The sequence below is a fragment of the Tyto alba genome, unplaced genomic scaffold (genome assembly GCF_018691265.1).
Source record: "Tyto alba isolate M040663 unplaced genomic scaffold, T.alba_DEE_v4.0 Super-Scaffold_42, whole genome shotgun sequence".
Lineage (NCBI taxonomy): Eukaryota > Metazoa > Chordata > Aves > Strigiformes > Tytonidae > Tyto > Tyto alba.
In genome coordinates this window covers 30,737,373-30,754,336 of record NW_024881318.1, presented here as the reverse complement: position 1 = coordinate 30,754,336, position 16,964 = coordinate 30,737,373, and the positions used below count along the sequence as shown (strand labels likewise).

General features: G+C 43.7%; 1 protein-coding gene across 5 annotated transcripts in view; it reads right to left on the bottom strand.

Moving 5' to 3' along the window:
• Nucleotides 1-16,964, bottom strand: part of GCNT4 (glucosaminyl (N-acetyl) transferase 4) — a 71,891-nt gene that overhangs the window by 38,592 nt on the left and 16,335 nt on the right. For 2 of the 5 annotated variants that reach the window (XM_032986292.2, XM_042804857.1), the window contains 2 exons: nucleotides 15,064-15,127; nucleotides 10,402-13,641 (listed from right to left, as the gene is read on the bottom strand). The exons of 1 other annotated variant lie outside the window; for it this stretch is intronic. In XM_032986292.2, the coding sequence (XP_032842183.2) occupies nucleotides 12,273-13,640 (1,368 nt within the window). In that variant the 5' untranslated portion in view covers nucleotide 13,641; nucleotides 15,064-15,127 and the 3' untranslated portion in view covers nucleotides 10,402-12,272. Of the gene's footprint in view, nucleotides 1-10,401; nucleotides 13,642-15,063; nucleotides 15,128-16,964 lie in introns of those variants that run through there. 2 more of the 5 variants (XM_032986275.2, XM_032986302.2) reach the window with 1 other exon arrangement.

Below are 16,964 nucleotides of genomic sequence, written 5' to 3'. Positions count from 1 at the left end.
TATTTTGGCTATATTCAGGCCCCCAGAAATTGCTATTTCATTACATACAGATCCAGGAGGAAGGTAAGGCCCCAGGCATGTGATTAAGGCATTGGCCTGGATCTTGAATTGGAGGTCATCTTAGATAACCTGCATTTTTCAAAGCTATAAAAGTAATAATGGAAAAATACTGACAAAAGCTAAAACAACAAAATGCATATTGAAAAAAAAAAAAAAAGAATAAGGGAATGCCTTCAAGCCATCCAGATCTTATACATACTTTGCAAGGAGCTCCCCAGCGCCTTTGTGCAGACACTCCCCTCTCCTCCTCTGCCCAGCCCTTGCTTTCCCCCCACAGCATCAGTGACCCCCCACGACCCCCCGCCTCCACAGCTGGCCTCACAGCAGCAAGGGAGGGCTGCAGACCTCCCTGCCCGCTCTGCTTGGGCCTGGCACAGCTGTACCTGGGGGAACATGCCCCCCTGCCCGCCTCCTGCAAACCCCTTGCAGCAGCAGGGCCCCAGCTCTGCCACCAGCCCCAGAAGACACTGCTGTCTTCATAAAGCAGCCCTGCTTCCAGAGCAGTATCTACAAACAGAAATTTTTTTAGCCACTTTAATTATGAAATAAACGTTTCATCAATGTAGGGTAATGTGGTTTATCCACAGGGACCAACCAGTTGACCAGTCCGATATAGCTGCAGGACCACAGTCCACTTACCAGTCGTCCTGTTGCCCTAACAGTCTAAAACTCATTTCAGAGACATTAAACATTTAAGATATTTGCCAGCAGACTTGTAGAACTGATTTGCCATAAAGGTCATTCCTGACACTGGAAAACAATCAGAAAACCAAACTGAGTTGTTGCAGCCACAGCAGGGAGGGATTGATCCCTCAATGCTGAGAGCACAGGTGCATGCTCCCGAGACGACAGCCAGAATTACTAGCAAAAATTATATTTTACTTCCATGTCTCATTCATACTTCAAGCATTTATTTTTTTCTCCTAATATTTAACTAAACTTTAACCTTTCTCTGAGGGGGCCCCCACAGAGCCTGGAAAACCAGAGTTTAAAACTGTTTCAGGAAGTGGAAAAAAAATTTCTGGAACAGGAAAGGTTGCTTTGCAACTGTCAAGAATTAGGCTTCTCAGAAAGCCTTTGAGTAAGGCCTGCCTATAATTTTTAAAGCAACCTGGTATCAGGAACGGGATTCCTGTGGAGGCAACAAATGGTGAGAAGAAACGTTCTGAAGCCTGAAGTGGGATTGTGCTGAGAGAGAAAGGGGTTATTTTACAACAAGAAGCATTCAAGGTGTGACTGCAGCAGTGGCACCTCTTCATTAACTTCAGTTGCAGATACCGCTTTTCAATGGCATATGGCCCACTAAAAACTTCAGCTTGGCTTTCAGATTGCATTTGCAACACTGTCTGTTAACACTCCTTTAGCTTGTAAACCAGGGCTCTGAGCGGGTGTATTGGCCCAAAGGCTGCAGGGTGAAAGCTATTGCTGCGGGACCAGCGATCACAAGTGGCAGCTGCAGACTTTTCCCACACACCCGAGCCCGGAGCACCGTTAGCTGCGGTGGGCACCCGAGCACCAATACTTCAAGTCACAGGGCTCACGGTTACGAGTTTGGATTGCTGGGTCCACACCAGGTTGCCTGATCTCAGGTCTGTGGACCCTTGCGTTGAAGCGTCTGTACCAGTCTAATATCTGTGATTAGACTTATGACTTGTTACTGATGTAGCTGCTTGTATATGTGCTGTACAGATGATCTTCCTCTTCACTGCTTATTCTCTTCCTTAACAAGAATAAACTACATAAGGATAGGCACCGTTAAACAGGTATAACTTTTCCTACTAGTAGGGCTTCAACTGTTTCAACAAGAGCAGAAAATTTAAACCTAGCTACTTTTACATGTAAGACCACAGTCACCAGTACTAATTAATGCAAGGGTGTTTTATGTTTGTAATGGTCAATATGAGCAACTTCCACTCCCACTTGAATTTAGCTGTGTTTTTTTTCCCAAGTTGATTCTATCATTTTATCTGCAGCCTTGATCAAATGCAGCCTACCTTCTGCATAGTATAGACCATGAGAAATCAGAGTAATTCCCATATCAAGCCTTGAAGTTACAGCTAAACTACCAATATCTTCAAATGACACAGATTCAAACATACTCCTTGCCAATTTGTTCCAAAGGCAAATTCCTTTGCTGAAAAAGAGTTATAATTTGAATTTTATTGCTAATATCTGGCATCATGTTCCAGCCACTAGACCTCCATTATGTTTCTGTCTGCTAGATTAAGCAATACCATAGTAGCTGATTTGTTCATTTTCTGCACTTATGGCCCAAGATCAAGCTGCCTTTTTTTGCTTGGGGGTAAAAAAAGGCAGGTATCTCCATTTATCAGAAGCACTGACGTAACTTCTTTTTGGCCACTTTCCCTTCCCTCTGGGTGCTATTTTACTTTTATCTGGTCAAGTCACTCATCCATAACTCAGTTTCCATTAAACATTCAGCACATAGTTCATTCACATCAGCAGGGTTAACTGCAGCAATGAACAACGGCCCAGTTGTGTCCTCCAGTACTTCTCAGCAAGCGGATGCATATGGATTTGCTTTCTGTACATATTACAAAAGTTAAGAACATGATCAACTGCTCGATCACAACAACAACCTCAATAGAAAACAGAAATAGAAGGATTTTGCAGGAGTGTTTAACCAGCAGCCAGAGGAAAGGAGAATGAATACACTCTTATTAAGACTTCAGGATCAGTTTGTTGTGAAGCAATATAATCACTCAGGGGTAGATTCAGCAACTACACACCCAACCCCCCCCGCCCTGTTTTGGCATTCTAGTCTCCAAACACACCCCCATCCCAACCTTGGAGACAAGGGAAGGGGCTGAGTGTCCTACCCTTCAACTGATAGCACTTCAGGACTACATCACTTTCTGTCTCTGTGCAAAACCAGACAAATCTTAACTGAACTGTCTGAGCAGGGACATCCCTCATCCCCATGCCTTGACTGAGTGGAAGACATTATCCTCCCACCAGTCTTACCAGTTATCCCAATATTGGACATTCAGCTCAATTAACACTGCCCAAAAGAGGATGCAGATCCTCTCCCCGTAGAGCCTAGCAGTCACTGTGCTTCCTGGAGTGCAAAGGTTCACTGCCTCGTCATGCCTCTGTGGGAGAAGAAGCCACCAGGAGAATGCATATTCAGAGCTATCTCTCAGACACCATGCAAAGTGCCACTTGTTTAACAGCAAACGTTTCAGTTTGATTTTAAACTGTCTGTGAGCAACATCCAAACTTCATGCTACCATCAGCTAACTTGGCAATTGTGGAAAGCCTCTAAGGCAGCTGAAAACTGCCTTAGATCAAGTTAAATCAAGTTCACTTCACTCTACCCCTCAGCTGGACTGGAATACCATGCAGAATGCAGCAGTTGTTAAGAAAATTGAAGTACATTTTAAAAACATCTGTCAAAAAATCCCAACCGAACAGAAATAGCAGTTTTACGATAGCAGAGAAAACTGCTTTGATGAAATGCTGACCAAATAGTCTTGGACTAAGTAAGTGAGCTCCTGCTGCATGTTAAATTAGCTCATGGAGTGCAACATATTTCCTTAACACAATCCAAAACCCCACTTTCTGCATCTGTTCATCTGAAGAGAACATCTTTACATGCCTGAGTCTGAGTGTTTTACCTTGTTGGGATCCAGTCCTTGCCCCCACTCTTTCCCAAGGCTGCAATACTGACACTCATTGTCAGTCATGTTTATCTACTCCAGCAGCCTCCAAATGCTGCTAGGCAGGATCAGTGCCCAAAGGGTTATTTCTAGAGCAGTGGGACAGAGGCCACTTCTTCTGCCCTCTCTCTTGGTGACTGCAGTGAGCAGTGCCTTGCTGGGGGGAGAGGGCAGCCTCCAAGGCACTGGGGAAGGTGGCAATGGTGCCATGGTGCCAGGAGCAGGTCTGTGGTGTGTGTGTCTCTCCCGCAGCTGAAGTGAAAGCAGCTTGCTTCACGTACACTGAAAAAAAAACTTCCAGGTAAGTGCTCTGGGTAAATTTTTCTTCTTGTTATTCTGATTTATAAAATGCTTCTGGTTCCTGAAACTGAATATGAAACTATCCTCTTAATGACAATAGAGAAGCAAAATGCTACGGCTACTTAATTTTAGGATGACTCAGTTCTTCACGTCTTCAGCTCTCTATGGCTTTATGACTTCAGAACCTGATTTGGCTGTCTTGGTTTCAAATGAGGACAAGGCATGCAGTACAAGATGTACTGTGTTCCCCAAATATATGTACAGAGATTTTAAATAAATCTTAATTTAAGAAAGCCATAAGAGATAATTTCAAGATTCTTCAGCCAATGAAAACAACACAGATAATATGATTAGCTGGCTGGTCTTGAAAATTATAATGCTGATGTGCTCTAATTAAATGAAACATAGGCAGTGTTTGGTCTGCCAGCTGAGTGGGCAGACTCCTGCTCCAGCTCGGTCTGGAGGCAGCTCCATCCTCAAGAGGCTGTGTTGTCTGATCACTTGTGTGCTGATGGCCAGATGCTTTTCTGGTTCTGCTCTACTTTATAGGAAGTATGGAATCTGAGGCCTGGCAAAGAAATAAACCATCTAAACCTGCTGTGATTTCACAGGGTACAACTCAGTTCTGCGAAGAAGAGGGATGAAGCTTTACCAATTGCTGCATTCACATCCCAATTGAGCAAAAGCTTGGAAATAACAGTGCATTTTTAAGAAAATTATTAGCAATACAAAAGTCAGAGAAGCAATACTCCAACTGACTGTGATAACAGCTGCATGTATTTTATTCCTGTTCGGTCCCAGCATCATCTGGTTTTTTCAATTACTTGAAATTACTTTTCCAAACCAACTATTTTTTTTTTCCCTTTTTGGTGATATACATAATTTTATTCCTTTGGATGCATCTTCTTGTGTCCTGGGTTGAGTGAGTGGTGGAGTTTTTTGGTGGCAGGGGAGGGGGCTATCGGGGCGGCCCCCTGTGAGAAGCTTCTCGAAGCTCCCCCACCTCCACATCAGCTCCACTTCTGTTTGGGAAATTGAGCCAATCGGCTGCTCCTCTGCGATAACGTATTTAAGAAGGGACGTGGTGACAGGCAGTGGGACTTGTGAGGAGGAGTTGCTGCAGCTGCGTGAACACCAAGGTCAGTGGAGGAACGGAGGAAGAAAGGAGGGGGGAGGTGTGCCGGAGCAGAGACCCCCCTGTATCCTGTGGGGAGACGGCAGGGCGGGCCCCCCCCCCGCCACCCATGAAGATCTACGGTGGAGCAGACATTGATTTGTGGCCTGTCGTTCCTGCTCGGCTGATCAAGGTTCTGTGCCCGAAGGAGGCTGGGGTCTCATGGGAAAAGGTAGCCCTGCTGCTGTAATTCAGCGCTGGGAGGATTGCAGCATGCGGGGGAGTCCCACGCCGGAGCAGCTCGGGAAGGGCTGCAGCCGTGGGAGGGAATCCAGTCGGAGGAAGTTAATGACCCATAACGGAGCAGTGTGGGGAACGCTGCAGCCCATGGGAGGAATTCAAGTCGGAGAAAGTTTGTGGAGGACTGTCTCCTGTGAGAGGGGGACCACGATGGAGTAGGGGGTAACAAGTTTTGGACACTCCCCCCACTGAAGATGGAGAAAGTGGCAGCGCTGACTGCACCCCCCATTCCCTGCCCCTGTGCCACTGGGGGAGGAGGTAGAGATATCGGGAGCAGAGCTGAGCCCGGGAAGAAGGGAGGGGTGGGGGGAAGGTGTTCTCAAGATGTGGCAATGCTTCTCACTGTCCTACTCTGTTATGTGTTGTTAGTGTCTGTAATAAATGTATGTTCTTTTTTTTCTTCCCCTAACGAGTCTGCCTTTTGCTCGTGATCATAAAAGGGGGATTTTCCCCCATCCCAGTCCTATCTTGAACCCCAGGCCTGGCTCTCTGTCCCTTCTCATTGCCGGAGGGGAAGGGAGAGAGAGGTGCTGCATTGTGGTTGGCTGCCAATCAGGCCTAAACCACGACATCTTGACACATCTTTTATATAGATAGCCTGGACCAAGCAGAATTCAAGACAAGAGTAAGAAGTTTGGCATAGGAACAAAGGATACCTTTGATAATTTTCCCTTGAAATACAAGCGGAGTAAAATATGGGTAACTTCCTAGTGATGGAAGCTCATAACTGTTGCACCAGAGTAGCTGAGCACATGCACATGCCCTGATAAAGCCAATTAAATGGAAATTCAGCCATGCCACATGTTGATTGTATTAAGAGCCCTTAGACCTTCTACAGGACAGAAAGCAAGTTCTGGATTCCAAAACTGCTTAGAGTAAATGAGAGGTAAGTGATAAAATTTAACTGATATGGTTATCTTAAGACCATAAAGCACCTGGCACTGCTGTATTAAATGGTAGGAAACAACTGTAGGAAACAAAAGCAAGCATAACATTTCTTGGAGAAAAAAAGCTGATGCCTTCAATTCTGCCATTTCAAACCTCTGTAGGAGGACAACGTCTACTTTTCTTATAACTGAAAGGTCTTGCAGTTCATCTGCAGCTAATTTTTCCACGTGTCAGATAAAACTGCACATAGCACATGCATTTTCATCCTACTTCCTATGGCCCCTAGCAATTTAGTGCCAAAATATTCACATGTAGTCATTTCCTACTGTATGATTTCCAATTCCTATTATGTTTATGAATAAATGGTGACTTGAAGCTCTACAGCATAAGATGTAGTTATTCTTATTTCCCAGCTGTTACGCTATGGTGGTAATAATACCACCTACAGCATCTCTGTATACTCTCTAATCTTCTCATCGCCCCAGGTAAAGCTTAGACATGACATCCTTTCGGTCTCAGAGAACAAACTCAGGCAGAGAAAAGACACTCAGCAATAGAAGAACTGCTGCCTTTAATTAAACCACAATGAAGTCTCTAATTGTAGCCCATGGAATAGTCTTTTAAATAAACTCATATGTGTTATAGTAAACACCTGAGATGCAAGGTGGAAGTTGGTCACTAGTTTTTGAAATTAATACATCTTTAAATTGGTTTCTACAAATAACACAGAAAGCATCATTAAAAATGATTGACCTGCTCTGAGCAAAAAAATCAGAGGCTCTTTCTTCTTCCCTCTCCAGTGCAACTAGCAGAGTCTCCTGAGTCTTTTTGTAATCCCCTAGTCAAGCTACAGTAAATTTTCAAGATTTTTCAGAGCACCTGTTTTTTACAAGAAGAGAAATTGATACCAGCTCCAGGAACTTTTTCCTAAATGATCTTAATTTTCAAAATGTACTAACTCAAGTCTAGCTTACCTTGATCAGAGATGGCAGCAGCAACCATGCTATATGCAAGCATTTCCACTTAAAATCTCTGCTAAGACACATACATGGCAGCTCTGTAGCAAGAAAACATATTGTTGCTGTCTCCCTTTACAATATACCATGTGGCTCCTTCCTGTCTGTGGTGGGTTGACCCTGGCTGGATGCCAGGTGCCCACCAAAGCTGCTCTATCAGCTGAACAGGGAAGAGAAAATAGAAAAAAAGTCTTGTGGGTCACAATAAGAACAGGGAGAGATCACTCACCAAATACTGTCACAGTCAAAACAGACTTGACTTGGGGAAAAATTATTTTAATTTCTTAAAAATCAAATCAGAGTAGGATAATGAGAAATACAGCCAGATCTTAAAAGCACCTTTCCCCCACCCCTCCCTTCTTCTCCAGCTTAACTTCGTTCCTGATTTTCTCTACCTCCTGCCCCCAAGAGGTGCAGGGGGACGGGGAATGGGTTTGCAGACAGTTCATCACATGTCTCTGCCTCTCCTTCATCCTCACACTCTTCCCCTGCTTCAGTGTGGGGTCCCACCACAGGAGACAGTCCTTCACAAAATTCTCCAAACTGAGTTCTTCCCACTGGCTACTTTTCTTCATTAACTGCTGCAGTGTGGGTCCCTCACACAGGGTGGAGCCCTTCAGGAACAGGCTGCTCCAGTGTGAGAACTCCACGGGGTCACAACTGAAAGCAAACCTGCTCCAGTGTGGGCTCCTCTCTGCAGGTCCTGCCAGGAGCCTGCTCCAGCGTGGGCTTCCCACAGGGTCACAGCCTCCTTTGGGCACATCCACCTGCTCCAGCATGGGGTCCTCCATGGGCTGCAGGGGCACAGCCTGCCTCACCGTGGTCTTCCCCATGGGCAGCAGGAGAATCTCTGCTCTGGTTCCTGGAGCACCTCCTCCTTCTCCTTCTGCACTGACCTTGGTGTCTGCAGAGTTGTTTCCCTCACATATTCTCAATCATCTCTTCTCTGGTTGAAGGTGTGCAGTTTTCCCCCCCTTCTTAAATACATTATCCCAGGGGTGCTCCCACCATGGCTGATGGGCTCAGCCTTGACCAGCAGTGGTTCATCTTGGAACTGGCTGGTATTGGCTGTCAGACATGGGGGCAGCTTCTGGCATCTTCCCACATAAACCACCCCTATAGCCTTCCAACTACCAAAGCCTTGCCACACAAAACCAATACACTGTCTCACTCGAGAAAATGCCTCATGCAAACCTTCATAGCTTTTGCTTTCTCCCTTTTCTAAGAAGGATCAGGACTATAAAGATTAGTGTACTTTAGCCATAGAAAAAACAAAGAACCCTGTAGTTCTGAAAAAAAAAGACTGGTATAGCGTGTTCAGCTATCAGTTTAAAATACCAAACAGCATTGGGATACCGTACAGACTTACCACATCTTACTAACAGATCACATTGTTCTTAAATATCATTTCTAGATGAGTGAAAATTATCACCACCAGGAATGATGCAAGTTCTCTAAAAACACCAAATAGAAACAGATATTCTACCTGAACTCAAAATCAAGGTCACGTGGTAAACATACACTAATGTGTCACATAGACTGAACATTTTCTGCTCAAATACTGGTTTTCTCATGTTTATGCATCCTGATTCAAACACCACAGTAATGACATAAAAATGCTCAACAGGCCAAGTCTGGTTTAATTACAATTACAGATTAGGTGTCTAATTTCTAGTTGTTCCTTTCACATCCTTTTATTCCAATGTCAAAGAAAATACGTAGTGAGGCATTTATGTTTGCATATACTATCTTCCTGACTCTATGTCCAGCCTAATAAATTAGTGAGACAAGTTGTACAAATGTTGTCTCTGCATCTCTTTTGTTAAAGCTCATTATTTCCTTTTCTTCCTCGTGTAGCTTTCCCATGTTATAATGCATTCAGCATTTTTGCTGTTTTCAGTCACTAGCAAAACAGTGGGCTGGACCTGTACACCAGTGCTGACAGCCAGGAGCAGCACTAGCACCCTCCCTGCACATCCTTCTTGAACAGAAGAATCAAGTTAACATAGTCCAGATGCTCCATGCAGCCAGCACAGGGCAGGGTGGGTGGAAGAAAGCCATCACAGGGCTTCTTTGGCAGAACAAAGACAGAGGGAACCATCTAATGTGTGCAAATGTGCATGCATTTCAAATTTGTGAAATAACTTACAAGAGGAATCTTTTTCAGGAGAAGTGAGGAAGGGGAAGAGAGGAAGAGGAATGTCTGAGCTTTACTAAAGCAAAAAAGCCCAACCCTGTTAGAGCAGAATGGCTGACAGCTGCCTATAATCTAAGTTCAAGCCCAAATAAAACTTCATATTTGCTTTGCCATAAACTAGGTTTAGCGACTTTTCTCACAGAAAGGTGTTTGTGGATCATGCCTCAGGTCCATTTTCAGCAAAGAAAGACCTACCTGTGTAAAGAACAAAGATGATGAAGTCAAAGGTAAATAATGAAGTTGTTACCCACCCCCGTAGTCTAATCACTTAACTATGATACAGACATCAGTATGGCATCTACACTGCTGAATGCAAAGTCAGTAAATAGACAGAAGATTATCCAAAAGTGAAGGAATTTACATTTTGGCTGTTCTTTTTCCTGGAAACATTGGAAAATCTTGCCCCAGAAGGTTGCAGAATCTTCCCTAGAGATCTGCAAGCCTCCCAGGGACAAAGCCCAAGCAACCCAGCCCAAATTTAGTGTTGATCCTGCCATGAGTGGGAGACTGGGCTAGATGATCTTTCAGCCTGAACAATCCTACTATTTTTGTGAGCTGCATTTCTACAAGCTTGAATAGCCTTTAAAGTTACCTTCAAAAAAAACAGAAATATCTATAAATCATTAGAAAATTAGAACTTCATAAAGTTGAAACTATGCCTGTACAACTTTCACTTCCCCGGCTAGCAAACATACTGCTGCAATGAGTGATGCTGCCCCACACTGTGACATCTCTGCATCCACTTCTTCACTACCTAGGAAGCATGAGCTGCCTTATTTCAAACTAATTAAATTACAGGTATCATTCAACCCAATTCAGATAAAGTAGCACAAAGTTGCATGTTGATTAAAATTATTTACTTCAGTTAAGTTTAATGTGCTGGTGGATTTTTTTAATACATTTACGGTAGAGCAAACCACTCAAATTAAACACAAATGGGGATGTGTGTATATACATACATAAAGCCAGTTTATCTAAATAAAAACTTCTAAATATATCATTAAACATCAATTTATGTGTCCAGAAGGCTGTGGCTTGGCCCTCTGGGATCCTAACATCTTATTTTATTAAGCTTTTTCCACATGAGGACTCTACATACAAGTACTGATGAATGAATCTGTAAATACTGTCAATATTACATTTTCTACAGTGTGTCTATAAATCACATCAAGTCATGACAACCCTGAGCAGATATGGCAAGTCACTGAAGTAAGTAACACACACTTTACAAATAATCCCCATTTATTTCAGAAACAGTACATCAAGGAAATATTTGATCTGTGTGCTCACAGATTCCATAAATAGTTTGATAAGCAATTAGTACTGTGCAACCAGCCCACTATTTGATCTGTGTGCCCACAGACTCCATAAATAGTTTGATAAGCAATTAGTACTGTGCAGCCAGCCCACAACAGCCATAGGTTTTGAAGTGCTTAGCAAGATAATAGAACATAGTTTTTCCCATTTTACAGCTGGAACAGCTGAAAGAAAACTCAGCTGATTTGTCTGAGATCTCACAAGAAATCTGTGAGAGCCCAGCTGCGAGGAGGCTCCCAGGTGACTTCACTGCCAGGAGGCCTGGCAGGGCAATGGGAAGCAGAGGCTGTTGGAGAACAGTTGCTCTACAGATGAACCAGGGCTTGCTCAGGCACCCGTCAGAGCGGTTGGGATCATGGTGGTGCAAGGCCATGAGACTTGCACAAAAAGACATTTCTACACAGGGTCTTTGTTTTGGCAATATGACTATATTTATGATTTCTGCTTGACTTTGCATGTTTTGCATTTCAACATAGCACCACAATGTGGAACGCTAACTAGAAATAGCACTTGTTATCCACTCTGTGTGGACATACTGTCTCGGGAGGACTGGGATTTCACAGGAGAATATTTCTACAGGTAGAGATAGAAATGAAGATTGACCTCTTTTGGCATGGATATCTACTCAAAGGGGCTGCAGAGACTGCCCTTAGGGCACGCTTGTAAACTGCCTTTGAGGAACAGTGCATAATTCTGTTTCAATCGACCATCACTGATTTCATAGGCATGGCATGGCACCTGAGCACACACTTCACAGAAGGAAAAGCAACACACAGATGAGCTGGGAGAAGAGAATGATTCTATGGAAAATGCGGATCTTCTTTCCCTTATATCATCCAGTCATATTCACATTGCAAAGATCTTTGTCAGCTCCCACAGATGGGAAGTTTGGGACTGCAGTTGAGGCCACATGGCTCATTTGGTGTCATGCTGATCTCTTGGTTTTGTCCACGAGCTGGGCACTTCCAGTTTTCCTGAGGTAGCAGATACGGAGGTCTTTGTTTCATACTTTTAAGAAAAACAAAAGTGAAGGAGAAGGGGACAGGCAGACAGACACATTGGAGTTTCTTAGGAAAGATGCAAACACACTTGATGTAAAACACATTTCTGAAATACTCCATTGGGATAGACAGTGCCAGCACCTCCAAAAGCAAACCTCACCCTCTCAGAATCACCCTGAAGAACAATTACAGGATTATTGTGGCAAGTTACAAAACAGTTAATCAGAGAGGCATGACCTTTCATAAATAAATGACCAGGCACCTGGCTCTCCAGGGCCCTGAACTTCATGCAGAATGGACACTTCTACTCACTAACATCCTGCAGCAAGTCAAGGCAGAGGAACTGCAGGTGCTGTGCTGTAACAGTACACAGTACTGACAGCAGGGAAGACAGTGCTGCTATAGCGAGGCATTCATAGAATTTATGTGCAGGAAGTATTTATCAGAGGACAAATATACCCACTCTTTCTGTTGTTCTGACAGTTTTTCTGCCAAGCACTTTACCAGGACAGGATCTACTTTGGAGTCAAACTTGTTGGCGAACCAGTGACCATAATTCAGAAGCCATCTTAATTCTGCGGCCCCATAGATGCAGACACTGCGAAGGTGGGTACCAGTGCAGGGAGGATACAAATGGTCTTCAAGATAATTCCATTTCACCAGACGAGTTTTGCTTTGTAGGTCTGTTATGTCCTGGGCTGACCTTGGAACTTCCCCAGGGACGCCAGGAACACGTACGAGAGTGGCCCAGAAATGTTCATCTGGAGAGTATGTATCCCTTGACCACTCGAAAAAATCTTTTGCAAGAGAGCTTTCAAGGGTATATTGAACAAATGCTCGGCTTAAAACAAAATAGGCACTGCCTACAAATACTTCAATATCGTGAGGTGGCGGATTCTTGGAAATGTTGGTTTTTACAGGCATCTGCATGTATTCATAAGGCACCTTCATAAGTTCATAGTGATAGGTGAATCGTTCTTTTTTGCTACTGCTTGGCTTTATAGTTTCCAGCATGTTTCCTCCACCGAGTTTCTTCAGTTCAGTGACCAACTCGAAGTTTGACCTCAAAGGGAAGTCTTGGCCACACAAATTAATGACATACTTCCAGGGAACTGAAGAAGCCATCAAATCAGACAAACAATTGAAATCTGCTTGCAGCCGTGAAATATGTGCATAGTCCACTGTCTCCAATTTTGACGCAATGAAAATATTGGGGAAACATTTAGCTAGATTGTTCATAGCAGCTTTGAAATTTTTTGCTGCTTTTTGGTCATAATGGATGCAGTAAATATTTTGATGACTGTACAGTGAATGTATGAGCCTCTCTACCATCACTGCATCTTTGTGAACAACCAAAGAATAGGCAACTGGAAAACCCTCCTCCTCCGGAGAAACAGGTTTTAGGTGGTATTTCCTAAGTGAACGATACACATGGCAAACACTTGTCATTGCTATGACATCTTCGTCAGCTAAATCAATTATCTCTTTTCTTCTTATCTCTAAACTCTTGCCAATTTCATGGGGATCTTGTTCGTATATAGATGAACAATTAATTTCATATTTGAACTCATTTCTAAGGTAAGAATACCTGTTTCTAACGTAAGAAGAAGTGCTCAAGAAGTGCTCAACCAAATAAATGCCCTTAGAGGGAAAAAAGTGTCTTTCAACATGGAGGAGCTTCAGCAGTGCAATCAGCCACCCTGTAACACACAGGATCAGGATCTTCCTTCGTGAGGGACATTTGTAGGGACACTTGCGTCTCTTCATTCTGCAAGCAGAGACATGATGGTATTTTAATTCAGGAACAAAGCATCGGAGACAATTCCAGCTTCTAGCAAAGATGTGCACCCCTGTTGGTCTACAGCACAAATACCACCTTAGCAGGACAGGGCACTGGAAATCTACAGTTCCTTCTTAAACATCATGTTAATTCAGAAACAGATTTTACCACAATAATAGGCAAATATTTAATTCCCCTGAATTAGCTGAATGAAGGCAGTAAACCAACCTGGATTTCAGATGATTTCCAGCTAAATAAGAGTGTTGGAACAAGACGCCCACTGTTTATTTTCCAAACATTTTAAAAAATTTCTTATGAGTCACAAACCGAAGTACAGCAATCCCTGCATTGGCAGAAACGTGACTGTCCTCTAAATGAGTTGGAAGGATTGTTTATTTTCTCGAGTAACTCCAGGGGATTCAATTGGTGCAGCAAGTGGATCTCTTGTGAGCCTTCAAAGACTGTGTGCTTAACGGTAGATATCAGTATTTTTAAAAAATAAAGAATTAAACTGAGAGCTTTAGAATTCAGCCAGAGCATCCTCATTGTCTCTAACACTGGGGCTGGCCCATGAAGATGTCCAAGGGGAAATGAATTTCCTTCCCGTCCTCTCCCAAAAGGGTCTGAAAAGACTAAAGTACTCCCTGTGTCCAGATTTCTTTCAGAAAATACTGCTAATTTGCCCTGAAGGAATAGATGGATGGAGACATAGCACTTCCACCCACTGGAATGAGTATATAATGTAACCTTCTGAAGTCAGGAGGGGTGGTAGTGAGCAATAGTGCATCTCTTCTGTCTCTGCTGTGTGACACAACCTCGGATGTGACTGCAAAAACACACACACAGCTCCTTTTTTTGCAGCAGGGTATTCCTGTATAGCAAGCTGAGTGGAAGCAGCATTGTTGCTATCCCTGCATTAAAATTAGATCAGAGTCCACAACGAGGTGCAGCATTAAACTTAGCTCTACATAGCTTAAACTAAGCTCTACTTTGTCTCTAAATTGAACAGCTCCCTATATTTTCTTTTGAGAATAAGATGTTCCAGTATGCTTCAGAGGGAATAAAATGGTGAGGCAGCAGAAGCAGCTCGGATGTCTGCAGATCCAATGTATGCATGTAAAATCAAGTATTGAGGTGTGCATGCAACACAATGCAAGACTAACTTAGGCATCTTTAGCATTCCCACCAATGTCAGGGCCTGCAAGCTGTAGCTTCAGTTAAAATGCAACATGTCAAGGCAGAGCTGCTTCATTAGTCTGTTCTCCCTGACTTTCCCTTTCAGTGTGTGTCTTTCTCCTTGATATTTCTCTTCTGGGGGTGACAGAAAGGAGAAGGAAATGCCACCTCCTTGTTTCACCTGGGAGTGCCACGTATAAACTGGAGAAGGCAGTAAGGTAAGACAACACATACCTTATTTTGTAGAAGCCAGAGCTCAGCAGCTCTCTGCAGGTTTTACAAACAGCTTCCAGATACGCTAACAAACAAAGAGAAAAAAACAGATCTATCTCCCCACAAAGCCAAAAATCCCACCTTCCTGCTTAGCCATCAGGTGCTTTCCTTCACTTCTTCTCTAAACTAATCCCAGCTCAGTGACTAATCCAGGTCTCCCCTTTACCTACCTCTTTTCTGTACCTATGCTCCCTGGGATAAGTCACTCTTGAAAGCTGCTCCTAACCTAAGCCAAGTTTCCAGCCCTGCAGAGGGGAACACAGGTAACCTGCCCCCGTTTTTTCTTTGGAGGGAGAAGACCTGTGTGGTGCAAACTCTTTGTGAAGCCTGCCCTGTGCCTCTTGCACAGTGGTCTCCCTGGATACCAAGGACAACCCCTACCACTCCTGGCTGAACAGGGATCACCTCATACAGGGAGTAAATCTTCCCTTCCTCTCTATCTCCTTCAAAAAGGCAAAAGAGAGCCTGGACAAAGGAGGGCAGAAAAAAGCATATTCTCCACTGCTCCAAAACCCTTCTACCTATGGTTGACCTGGCCAGCTTCCACCCAGTGTCAAACATTCTGTTTCTAGGCAAACCAACAAAAAGCCATCGCATCATGCTTCCCTGCCAGAAACTACCAATCTAAACAACTGGAGCCCAGTGCAGTCTGAAGTCAGACCAGAATGTGCAGGAAATCACCTGGACAGCACTGAGGACTCCCTCGTTACAGCTGGTGAGCAAAGGATCCACACTCAGCTCCCTGAATGTTCCCATGGTTTTCGGCACTGCCAACCACAAGACACTATTGTGCCATATAGAGGGTCATAGAAATCCAGAAGACTGTGGTGACATTGTTCAAATTCCCAGTGGAGGAAGGAATTAAGGAGTACTGGTGAGAAATCTCAGCTCCTCCACCAAATCCCTTGTTCATGGAGAATCTCCCCCCTGATCCTGGCCATTATCTGGTCAGATGAGAGCACCAGGAACCAGTACTTACATCCACAGTTCCATTTGTTTGTTTGTTGTTTCTTGGTGATGGTTTGGGGTTTTTTCTGTGTTGTTTTGTTTTGTTTTGTTTTGTTTGTTTTTTTTTTTGTTTTGTTTTTTTTTTTTTTTTGTTTTTGTTTTTTTTTTTTTGTTTGTTTTTTTTTTGCGGTTTTTGTTGTTGTTGTTTTTTACAACACAAACTGTATCACCATCACCACACTGTCCAGACAGAATCAGGCCATGTATGACCCCAACCACTCCTAAAGCACTCTAACATCTCTTCAGCAGTGCAGTTCACCACTACCAATATCCCTCTGTTCCTCCTGCTTCATCCTTATCACAACAAATTCACACTTTCTTCTTGTTACCTCCAACACACTCCACAGCCAGGGTCAGTATATCAGTATGAGGGCAACAGCTTTGTTTTTCAGGCACAATCATTTGCTTCCAACCAGGATGAAGACAGTTCCCGCAAAAGACTGTGATTTCCTTAGGAACAGTACGAGACCTGGGAATGCAATCCCTTGTGACAGAAGGGCCACCACAAATCTCATCAGGTTTTGATTCAAGTGCAAAACTCCTATTTCTTACCACATGCAGCACTCAAAGCCCCACTCAGAAATAGCAGTGTACTGTACACACAGTCCTCTCTGGAGGAGCGGGGAACAAATGACACGCAGCAGACAGGAACAGGCACCTAGAGCTATCTGAAACACCTACCTAGGGTAGCACTGACCAGATGTTACCTCCAGTAATCTTGCTATTGAGTATTTTTTTCCTCAGGTGCTACCATACTATACGCAGGAGCAATGTTCCATCTTTTGCACAAAGATTTCATATTAGGAAGGGAAATTGGCATTGCCATATTGCCTTGTTTTGTAAAATGTCTGCAC